General features: G+C 34.0%; 1 protein-coding gene across 1 annotated transcript in view; it reads left to right on the top strand.

Annotated features, from left to right (window-relative positions):
- LOC108727011 (uncharacterized) overlaps window positions 1–12,606 on the top strand; it is a gene marked incomplete at its 3' end in the record, with an annotated part of 29,520 nt that overhangs the window by 1,868 nt on the left and 15,046 nt on the right. Inside the window, exons 2-9 of the mRNA XM_018454897.1 lie at window positions 3,435–3,670; window positions 4,253–4,546; window positions 4,938–5,168; window positions 7,508–7,738; window positions 9,777–10,198; window positions 10,274–10,553; window positions 10,975–11,249; window positions 11,509–11,719. Of these exons, the coding sequence (XP_018310399.1) occupies window positions 3,435–3,670; window positions 4,253–4,546; window positions 4,938–5,168; window positions 7,508–7,738; window positions 9,777–10,198; window positions 10,274–10,553; window positions 10,975–11,249; window positions 11,509–11,719 (2,180 nt within the window). The remainder of the gene's footprint in view (window positions 1–3,434; window positions 3,671–4,252; window positions 4,547–4,937; window positions 5,169–7,507; window positions 7,739–9,776; window positions 10,199–10,273; window positions 10,554–10,974; window positions 11,250–11,508; window positions 11,720–12,606) is intronic.

Below are 12,606 nucleotides of genomic sequence, written 5' to 3'. Positions count from 1 at the left end.
AAGCTTGATAAAGGGGAAGTAACGAATAAAATTAAGTTGTTGGAAGCATTGATGAAAGCATGGAAAAATATCGATCAGCAACATATCCAAAACCTTTTCGAAAGTATGCCTCGACGTTTGCAAGCCGTCATACAAGCAAAAGGTGGTCATACAAAATATTAATTATAAACTTTGTCTTTATTACACTTTTTTTTTCACTTGCGTACTTTATTTTGTCCATGATAATTTTGATAATAAATGTAACGGACTTGACTATTAAAGAATTTCGAATTGTTTTTGAAATTTTTGTAATCATTGCAAAGTAGACTAAAATACCTTTCTTTTACCTCATTCATCATTATGTAATCTACCAGGACTAGCGAGTTATTTACATAAATGTGAAAATGTTTGGAGTGCGTATCTTATTTTGTCCAGTACTGTATATGTTTCTGAATTCGCGGACACGGGTTGTACAGCATAATATGTGCCAAGAGAAGCAACTTTTTCCTCTGGCAAAATTATGTTCAAACAGTAAAATAAACTTTTTAAATGAGAGCAATTTTAAGTTAACGAATGAGCACTTTACGTTACGCTTGAATCAGAGGCGGCGCGCACACACAGCGCGGCTCGGCGTATGAGCATGTACGTCATTATTTTACTATTTTGCTGAAGATTTCATAAAAATTATGCATGACATCTAAATATCATAATTATTCACGAATTGTCTGATCTACTTATTTTACTTTCAATCATTTCTTCAACGATATCAATTAGAAAATATTCTCTTCTTAAATAAATTGTATTCAAAATAGTGATATTTAGATATCATACACAGTTTTTATAAATCCTGTAGCAAAATAATAAACTAATGTACATGCTCATACGCCGAGCCATGCCGTGTGTATGCGCCACTCTTGATCCATGCGTAACGTGGAGCGCTCATTTGTTAATTTAAAAAATTTACTTAAAATTAACTTAATCATTTAAAAAGTACTATTTGAACGTAATTTTACCAGAGGAGAAAGTTGCTTCTCTTGGCACATACAATCACACTGTGCAATCCGTGTCCGCGAATTCTGAAACACTCTGTGTATATATATACAGGGTGTTTCCAAATTAAATGGCAAAACTTCGGGAGCGTGTAGAGGAGTAAAAAACTAAGAAAAAAAGTCCTATAGACATATGCTCGTTTTTGCTCCGTTTCAGAGAAATCGAAAAAAAATGTTTACATTTCTTGCCATATCTAGCACCGACATATTTGATTACATTTTCCACTTTCTGTTATGAATTTGTCAGTCGCTCTTTGAAAGCCTTTAACAGTAGATGAATTTTGTCTTTTGCAATATGCCGCGTACGTATTCTAATAGTGAATATGCTGATATGGTTTTTGTATACGGTTTCTGCAACGGTAATGCTTTAAAGGCGGTGCGAGAATATGCACGACGATTTCCAAACAGAAGAGTGCCAAACCGAAGAGTGTTTATGTTGACATTTAATAGATTGCGAGAGACTGGAACATTTTCAATTCGACAAGAAAACAACCGATTTCAAGCAGCGTTACGAAGAGATTTGCAGGCAGGGAATCGTATTTTACAACATTTTGACAATCATCCTGAGACCAGCGTTCGGAATGCGTCGGCTGTATTGGGAGTGTCACCACAAACAATTTGGCGAACTGTAAAAGGAGATAATCGCTATCCCTACCACATTCAAAAAGTGCAAAATTTATTACCTCAAGATCATTGGAACAGATTGAACTTTTGTAACTGGTACCTTCAGACATGCCACAATGATATTTTATTTCCATCTAAAATAATGTGGTCAGATGAGGCAACATTTACCAGAGGTGGAATAATTAATCAAAGGAATTATGGGCTCATCAAAATCCCAGGTCTGTTAGAGAATACAAATTTCAGCAAGAGTTTTCTGTTAATGTCTGGCTTGGAATTTGGAACGACGTTTTAGTGGGACCGTTTTTTTTACCTGCAAGATTAAATGGGGACCGTTTTCTAAATTTCTTGGAGAATGAATTTTCTGACTATTTAGAAAACATCCCATTACAACAACGTACTGAAATGTGGTTTCAATTAGATGGATGCCCTGCTCATTACAGCAGAGTCGCTAGAACCTGGTTAGATAGAAAATTCCCACAACGATGGATTGGACGTGGAGGAGCAGTACATTGGGCAACTCGTTCGCCCGACTTAACGCCATTAGATTTCTATGCATGGGGTACTCTGAAGCAAGAAGTTTATTCTTCGCCTATTCAATCAGAGCAACATTTGAGAAATCGTATCGTAGCTGCAGCGAACAGAATATCGCAAGAACAGTGCCTGGCTGCTACAAGAGCCGTGTTTGACAGATGCAATGCTTGTATTGCTGCAAGAGGTGCACATTTCGAACAAAATCTTCATTAAAAAGTTTATAAATAAAATAATTAAAATAATAAATTAAATATATTTTTTTCTTTTTTCGTGATTTCCTGCGAAACAAAGCAAAAAGGAGCATATGTCTATAGGACTTTTTTTCTTAGTTTTTTACTCCTCTACACGCTCCCGAAGTTTTGCCATTTAATTTGGAAACACCCTGTATATATAAATATACATTTTCTTTTTTTTTGCGATTTTTTCCAAAACGAAGTAAAACGAGCATATCTCTACAGGACTTTTTTCTTAGTTTATCGATCCTCTACACGCTCCCGAAGTTTAGACATTAAATTCGGGACACCCTGTATATATACTTACATACAGGGTGTCCCGTAATTCACCTAACAACGCTCGTGGGCAAGTAGAGCGGACGGAGTCGGAAAGTCCTCTACCATTTTGCAATTTTCGCAATAGTTAACAAGGTATTAATTACTAAAAATGGCCGAATATTGGTCTTCAATAATTTTTTTCTCAAATACTATCAACTTTACAGAAAAACTGTAAGAGACAAAAATTGTTTATTTTCTTCTGATAAAGTTCTGAGAATTTTTTTCAGAATTTTTTAATACCGTATTTTCTCATGATGGTAAAAATAAGAAAATGCAGTACTAAAAAGTTGATAAAAAATTCTTAGAGTTCTATGAGAAGAAAATAAACAATTTTTATCTCTTGTAGTTTTTCTGTAAAGTTGATAGTATTTGAGAAAAAAATTATTGAAGACCAATATTCGGCCATTTTTATTCATTAGATTAGGTATTAATTTTATAATGATTTATAAAAGAGCAGATTGAAGATTTGAAATGACAATGAATAAATGTTGTTTTGTTTTTGTGAAAGTGAGTGACTTTTTTGCAAAATAAATAAGTGTATGTCAAGGGAACGAAAAGGGGAAGGAATAAAACTGCAAAACGATAAAAATGTAAAAAGTGCAGGAAGATCTAAAACAGAATAAGAAAACAAATATGAAAGATGAGATAATAGTAAATAAATGGTGCTGAAAATACTGAGCTCGGATCTCGTGCTTTTCAGTTTGCAGGACGTTCTACCATGGGACGTGTTCGAATGTTATCCTCCTTCATCAGAAAGTGGATCTATGCAAAATAACAGATTTTTCGAGATCGTCATTTGGATCCTAAAGATATTCATTTATGGATTGTTATTTACTATCGTTTTATGCAGCAGTATCATATCTAAATTATTTGTTCTATTGGCCACCGCGCAACTACGGACAAATCAATCGTTGCCCTCTTGTAATCGTAATGAAGGTAAAATTTTAATTTAAAGAGAGCGTGTAAATTGAAAATTTATGTAACAAGACAAATTGAAAAATTACAAATTTTTGCATTCCTTTTATCCAAGTGTAGAATTTTTTGGTCTTATAGTTTTGAAATTTTAAAAACGTTTATAGAGGCAGATTTGCGCACGTACGAAATGTTAAAATATAGGATTTCAAGCAATTGTCAAAGTTTTACCAAAATATTAAATCAAATCGAACTAAAAAGTTAAATTAAATAAAAATAATTAATTCTAAAGAGAGGTATGAGAATTGATATTTGTAATTGAAAGGATTGAATAGTAACAGATAATAAGTAATAACAGTTAAAAGAATCCTGTTGAATCAAGTTGAAAAGATAGTTTACAAAAATTTGTAACATAATATCAAGGACATATCATTTTGAAAATTATCTTATCGCTTATTTATCATGTTATCATGTTAATTATCAATATCAAAAATCATGTTTTACTATTACGTTATGTTTACTTCATAAGAAGAGAGAAGGAAGTAAGGTCTTTCTCTCTTATGGGATATATTCTTTCATACTCTAAAACTCTTGAATGTTCCTTAGAATTAGAAGAACTTTTTACTGAATATACGCAAGATGGCCGTATAAAATGGACGTGGTGTTTGATTTTCATATATCTTGTACCGGAATGTATCGGAGTGTTAAACACCTTGTGGCACTATCTATTCAAAAGGAAACCAAGGATGCCAAAGAAACGGAATATTTTACTCATGATCTTGATAGACACGCTTCACACGCTCGGTTTAGTATTGTTAACTTTTATCATTCTACCGGAAATCGGTGCAGTGCAAGGTGCCGCGATTTTCTGTTGCCTATGTTTCGTACCCGGATTGCTGAGTAAGTGCGCATAATTAATTTACTAAGTTCTAGTCCGATATTCATAGTCTGTTCTTATTTTACGACCATCTTAAGTAATGTCCTAAGATGATAATACGGCTTTCTGATTGGTTCATGACATCTTAAGATTGTACTTAAGACGGATCTTAAATATAAGATCTGACTATGAATACAGGTCCTAAAAATTAAAAGGCTTCAATAGCAATCGTCTCCTCTCCTTTCAATTTTGAAACATTTTGCTTTAACTTACCATGTTGGTCATTGACACTCTATTAAAAATTATAACGGAAAAAAACTTTCGTTTCTATTGTATATCATATGATTCTGAGAGAATTTAACTTGTCATATAAATAATATATTAAATACAACTTAAATTGTTAATATTTAATAGATCTACTTTCGCGAAATAAAGAGAGCCGTAATACATCAACAATTAAATTAAGATTACTAAAAATTTTTGATGTATTGGCATTGATTGCCCAAGTCAGCGGGATGTTGTGGCCTTTGATTCTTACTATCGAGCACGATGTCGATAAAACGTTGATGTGGATTACTCCTATTGCTCTTGCGTTGTGCTCAAGTCGTTGGTGGAGCAACTTTGTATCGTCTCACAGCAACGTTGGTACGTACCGATCACATATACATACACACATATATATATATACACAGGGTGTCCCATTTTAATTGACCACCTCAAATATCTCTTGAACAGTGCATTTTAGGGAAAAATGCTTAAAAGTTTTAATTTTAAGGGGGACATAAGATTGGGTACCATTGGTTTGACCTTGGGTGGTCTTCTCAAAGCTAGGTCAACGTAACCGATGTTTTTTTTTAATTGAACCCTCCATTTTTCAGTACGTGTTCTTATAGTACACGTCAAGAGCTTCCCAAAATACTATAATAAAATATTTTTTCATGAAATACTTTTTGAGTTATAAGATTTGAAAGTTATAGTATCACCGGCATTAGCATTACTTAAGATGGCCAAACGATGGCTAAAAAATTTTACGTAAGAAGGAATTTTTAGTGCAAAAATGAAAATAAGAGAAACAATCTCCAATGGCCTTGATCTTAACAAATGTTATCAAGGTCATGACACTGAATATTCAAAAGGTTTTAGCCATCGTTTGGGCACCTTAAGTAATACTACGAGGGGCACTACTTATATTTTGAGCCTTTGGCAACACTGAGTGTTGTCAGGTGCTATCTGACGTTTCCACTAGAAAGTTTGACATTTTTTACCATAACCTTCTTCAGAACGTTTTGTTATTTGAGCGCGATTTGTATTGTTTACAGTCACTTGAAAATTATCTCAGCGAAAAAATGGAATTAACTCGTAAAAATTTTCGTGCAATGATTTATTACGACTTTCGACGTGGATTATCAAGACAGGAGTGCATCGATCAACTTACTTCCACTTTTGGCGATAAAGCCCCATCCTTTGCCACTGTGAAACGCTAGTATAATGAATTTAATCGTGGTCGCCGTTCGCTCACCGACGAAAGTCGTGAAGGTCGTCCAAAATCAGTTGTTGTGTCAGAAACCATTGATGCTGTGCAAAAACTAATAATGCAAGATCGTCATGTGACATACTGTGAGATTGAGACAACCTTAGGCATTAGTTCTACCAGCATGTATAAAATATTGCATGATCATTTAGCCGTGAAAAAGGTTTGTTCTCGTTGGATCCCACATAATCTGACAAAATCTCAAAAAGATGCTCGTGTCGATTGGTGCAAACAAGTAGTTCGAAAGCATTGCAAAAGTGAATGGATCATAAAGGAGAATATTTTGAAAAACAATAAAGTCATTTTCAATGACAAATTACTGTTTTTTTATTATTAGGCTCAAAATATAAATAGTGCCCCTCGTAATACCGGCGATACTTTCAAGCCTTATAACTCAAAAAGTACTTCTATGAAAAGTACTTCTATGAAAAAATATTTTATTATAGCGTTTTGGAAAGCTCTCGAGGTGTACTACAAAAATACATATTGAAAAGTGGAGGGTTCTATTTTAAAAATTCAAAGTATCCTTGCCCTGACCTTGACGAAGCCATCCAAGGTTAAACCAATGGTACCATCTTATGTCCTCGAAGTAATAAAACTTTTGTTTAAAGCATTTTTCTCTAAAATGCACTATTCAACAGATATTTGAGGTAATTAATTAAAATGAGACACCCTGTATATGTAAATAATTTCAAATGTGTTGCCTGATGTAAAAAAGAAAAAGAAGAGAGAGAGAGAGAGAGAGAAAGAGAGTTTTATCTTATAATCTTAATAAATGTAGTATAACTTATTTTTGTATCGATAAACTAGAAGAGTTATCGATAAAATAACTATATTGGTCGAAGCTGGATCTTAATGCTTTTAAATAATTTCTATGTGAATTCATATACTAAGGCTGTGTTCCAAAATTTACTGCCAATACTAAAAATCTCACGTGACGTAAACTATAGATTTTCAATACTGGCAGTAAATTTTGGAATACGGCAAATATATATAGTTATTTGAACTGCGCGCCGAAAAGATTTTTCAAATTTATAAACGCAATAAAACTACTATAATAATATCACTTAACATAAATTGCTTATTAATTTAATTTGTGATATTACTATACTAGTTTGATTGCGTTTGTAAGTTCGAAGTCATTTCAAATAACTACATATTTAGTATATAAATTCACATAGAAATTAATTAAAAGCATTAAAGATCCAGCTTCGACCGGTATAGACTTCTATAAGTTTATCGATTGTGTTCTCATATGTACAGTCTAAAATAAGATTCTTATTACATTTTTATGGCAAGTGTTTTTACTAGAAACTGATTTGATTTATTTCCAAATTAATTAGAATTGTTACGCAGCACGATTGGGTTGAATATAAAATGTCGCGGTATAATAAAAAATATCGAAATATATATATATATATCGAAAAAACAAATCATCTTCCAATCAAAATAGGTCTAGTACGATTCTTATCCCGTGCGAAAGAAGATCTTCAACCAGGTCAGCATGTCGTACAAGGATATGTTTCAATTTGGAGGATATTCATTTTTATCACAGGTGCTTTCGTTATTAACATACGCGAAGGAATAGATGCCAAAAGCTTCTTCTCACCGCAATTCACCGTCCCTACACCTCTTTATGTCTTTACGATTCAAGCTGTTTGCACCATGACGATGTATCAAGCTTGTAAGTCAAAACAGTCAAACATATATACATATATGTATATGTTATATACAGGGTGTTTCCAAATTAAATGGCAAAACTTCGGGAGCGTGTAGAGGAGTAAAAAACTAAGAAAAAAAGTCCTATAGACATATGCTCGTTTTTGCTCCGTTTCAGAGAAATCGAAAAAAAATGTTTACATTTCTTGCCATATCTAGCACCGACATATTTGATTACATTTTCCACTTTCTGTTATGAATTTGTCAGTCGCTCTTTGAAAGCCTTTAACAGTAGATGAATTTTGTCTTTTGCAATATGCCGCGTACGTATTCTAATAGTGAATATGCTGATATGGTTTTTGTATACGGTTTCTGCAACGGTAATGCTTTAAAGGCGGTGCGAGAATATGCACGACGATTTCCAAACAGAAGAGTGCCAAACCGAAGAGTGTTTATGTTGACATTTAATAGATTGCGAGAGACTGGAACATTTTCAATTCGACAAGAAAACAACCGATTTCAAGCAGCGTTACGAAGAGATTTGCAGGCAGGGAATCGTATTTTACAACATTTTGACAATCATCCTGAGACCAGCGTTCGGAATGCGTCGGCTGTATTGGGAGTGTCACCACAAACAATTTGGCGAACTGTAAAAGGAGATAATCGCTATCCCTACCACATTCAAAAAGTGCAAAATTTATTACCTCAAGATCATTGGAACAGATTGAACTTTTGTAACTGGTACCTTCAGACATGCCACAATGATATTTTATTTCCATCTAAAATAATGTGGTCAGATGAGGCAACATTTACCAGAGGTGGAATAATTAATCAAAGGAATTATGGGCTCATCAAAATCCCAGGTCTGTTAGAGAATACAAATTTCAGCAAGAGTTTTCTGTTAATGTCTGGCTTGGAATTTGGAACGACGTTTTAGTGGGACCGTTTTTTTTACCTGCAAGATTAAATGGGGACCGTTTTCTAAATTTCTTGGAGAATGAATTTTCTGACTATTTAGAAAACATCCCATTACAACAACGTACTGAAATGTGGTTTCAATTAGATGGATGCCCTGCTCATTACAGCAGAGTCGCTAGAACCTGGTTAGATAGAAAATTCCCACAACGATGGATTGGACGTGGAGGAGCAGTACATTGGGCAACTCGTTCGCCCGACTTAACGCCATTAGATTTCTATGCATGGGGTACTCTGAAGCAAGAAGTTTATTCTTCGCCTATTCAATCAGAGCAACATTTGAGAAATCGTATCGTAGCTGCAGCGAACAGAATATCGCAAGAACAGTGCCTGGCTGCTACAAGAGCCGTGTTTGACAGATGCAATGCTTGTATTGCTGCAAGAGGTGCACATTTCGAACAAAATCTTCATTAAAAAGTTTATAAATAAAATAATTAAAATAATAAATTAAATATATTTTTTTCTTTTTTCGTGATTTCCTGCGAAACAAAGCAAAAAGGAGCATATGTCTATAGGACTTTTTTTCTTAGTTTTTTACTCCTCTACACGCTCCCGAAGTTTTGCCATTTAATTTGGAAACACCCTGTATATATACTTACATTAAAAAACTTACATTAAAGTTTTTCATCTTATAAAGAAAGAGGAAATCTTTGTAAATCCAAAAGTAACTAATTATGAGCGATATTTCAAAGATATTTTGAAGAATTTCGGAATGACGCAGTCTATTATACGGGGTCTACAATAGAAGTCGTAGGGTCTTAAGTCATAGAAAATTGACCAATCACAGTTGATTATTCTTCTCATATTCGACTGTGATTGGTCAATTTTCTACGACTTAAGACCCTACGACTGCTACGACTTCTATTGTAGACCCCGCATTATAGTTTCTTGCTTGTTTTATCTGTTTTTCGCAACGTCTTTTAAACATTTGCATCATGTGAGAAGATTCAACTTAAAAGTTTTCTGATTAGTCATTCTACTTTGGCTTATCGAAGATTTAAATATTTTAACTCTTGTATGTGTGCATTTTCTTTGTATAAGTTCAAGAATGCTTTTGATTCCGATCTTCATTTTTTCGACATTTTCAGGCAAATTCGCTTACAGAACCCATATGCACCAATTTGGTTTCGCGTTTCCAACAAATCTAGCTAGCTTAGGAGTAGCATGTTTGATCGTGACATTGTGCACTGCCAGAAAGAAAGACATCTGTGCCTTTCATAATGTTACCCCGGACTATCTTTTCTTTGAGGATTTCCTCTTTAGAAATTGGAATGAATTTCTTTCTAGTTGGTACATTTGGTTCTGGCTGATATGGCTCATGTCACAGATATGGATCACGATACATTTATGGACCACTGAAAACGAAAGACTAGCATTAGCGGAAAGAATCTTCTCTACGATCACCTATGATTCGCTCATGATTGATCAATGCTTAGCTTTAAATAGAAGGATGCAGAATGAAAATATTGAACAAGACCACGAAGGGGAAACTAAAGATGCTCAACTTCCAGTAAAGAGTTAAACTCTTATCTTGTTGATTTATTATTGCAATTATATTCATTGTTATAATTAATTGGAATTTCAGAATGGCGACTTGAGACTCGAAGTTATCGATATTAATTTAGATGCTAGAAGGATCGAACAAGATTTTAACCAAGACGACTTGATTGATGCTGATACAGTAGTCAATAAGCGTAAAGATCGACTTGCAAGAATTTACGCGTGCGCTACAATGTGGCACGAAGAGAAGAGCGAGATGAATCATTTAGTGGGCAGTATTCTACGATTGGATAAAGATCAATGTGCAATACGCGTCACGCAGAAATATTATAAAGTTCAAATCGAGGACTATTATGAATTAGAAAGTATGTCGTCATACAAGTATAACTAAAAGATTAGAAGGAACTATATATAATATTTAATAATATAAAAATCAAAAATTTTTTTTCATCAAGACATTACATGAGTAATTAACAAAATTCACTTTTTAAAAAATTATAATGGATATAGTGTATACTTTGAATCGTCATTAAAATTTAATTATCTAGACGTGTAATTTAGTCTTCTCTTATCTGATAACTTCTCTGTCTGAATCTCTAACATCTTTAAAATATCGGTCTTGTTTAGTTAGACATTTATATATAACCTACTATTTTTGTCTCTAAAAGAGAACCCTATTACGAAAAACTAAGTTTACATATTTTCGAAAAAAATGAATAAATAAGCCAAAAAAAATTATTAACCGCGTTTGTTGAATGAACATTCATTGTACGCTTTTGATATCAGCGCACATTTTCTTCGACGACGCATTTTGTTGCATGCATGGCTGCGTTGATTTGTGTAATCATGATGAAAATGAGACGCAAGTTAATCAATATGTAATTACGCTGGTGGAGACGGTTCAAAGGAACGTAGAGAACTTATGCATGCGTTTTTCACCGCCTACTAAATACCCAACGCCTTACGGAGGTCGCCTTGTGTGGACGTTGCCAGGAAAATCTAATTTGATAGTTCATCTGAAGGATAAAAACAAGATTAGACACAGGAAACGATGGAGTCAAGTATGAGAAATAACTATTCGCACATTAAGGTTTTTTTTTTTCTAAAAAAAATTAAATGTGCACACATACAACATCTATATATACATATATATATGTATATTGTATACATGTGTGTGTATGTAATATATGTAATATATTTGAAGATAATAAATATATATGTATTGTAGACACGTACAATATGAAATTATTAGAGAGAAGGAAATTTATGTTTATAAAATTTCGGAAAAAAGCTCTGAGAAACATTGTTCAATTTTTTAAGGTCATGTATATGTATTATCTTCTGGGCTATCGTCTGATGGGACTACCAATCGATACGGATCGAAAAGAGGCTATTGCCGAGAACACATACATTCTTACATTGGACGGAGATATTGACTTTCGACCGGCTGCTGTTAAAGTTCTGGTGGATTTGATGAAAAAGGACAGAGATCTTGGTGCTGCATGTGGTCGAATACATCCGGTTGGATCAGGTACAGTATGCAAGTTATTTACAACAAGTTATTATAGGCCCGTATTTAGAACGCGCTTACAACGATGTTAGCGCGCTAACATATTTTAGCTGAACTGGATGCAGATCGGATTAATCACGTGTGTGAAGTTGGCACCTCATCTTTTGGCACCGCAAGTTTTAATAAGAGTTCCATTGGCACCCGCAATAGTTCTATAGTTCCTGATAAGTTATATAAATAGTTCCGTTGATTTAGCTAAAAAAAATAACACTTGAAAATTTGAGGTGCTAACTTCCCGTGGCACCGCAAAATTCGAAAAAATCAATCGAAAACAAGTAATCTTATAGTTCTCGATGAGTTCTACAGTTCCTGATAGGTTTTAACAATAGTTCCGGCCTCTAAGTAATTTTAAATAATAATTAAAACCGCGCGCTGGCACCGCGCTGGCACCGCACCACAAGAGTAAAGTACCTCTTAACAGCCAGTTCCAGCCTTCTTTTCGGCATTTTCCGATAGTTCTACAATAGTTCCAACGATTTTTATACACTTCGTTCAGAGTTCTGCCATTTAAATATGTTTAAATAATTTTTTAATCTGAGCGCTGGCACCGCACCACAAGAGTAAAGTACCTCTTAACAGCCAGTTCCAGCCTTCTTTTCGGCATTTTCCGATAGTTCTACAATAGTTCCAACGATTTCTATACACTTCGTTCAGAGTTCTGTCATTTAAATATGTTTAAATAATTTTTTAATCTGAGCGCTGGCACCGCACCACAAGAGTAAAGTACCTCTTAACAGCCAGTTCCAGCCTTCTTTTCGGCATTTTCCGATAGTTCTACAATAGTTCCAACGATTTCTATACACTTCGTTCAGAATTCTGTCATTTAAATATGTTTAAATAATTTTTTA

Source organism: Mycetomoellerius zeteki, unplaced genomic scaffold (genome assembly GCF_001594055.1).
Source record: "Mycetomoellerius zeteki isolate Tzet28-1 unplaced genomic scaffold, Tzet1.0 scaffold460, whole genome shotgun sequence".
In the NCBI taxonomy this organism is placed as follows: domain Eukaryota; kingdom Metazoa; phylum Arthropoda; class Insecta; order Hymenoptera; family Formicidae; genus Mycetomoellerius; species Mycetomoellerius zeteki.
Note: the sequence above shows the minus strand (reverse complement) of the source record. Positions and strands in the feature narration are given on the sequence as shown.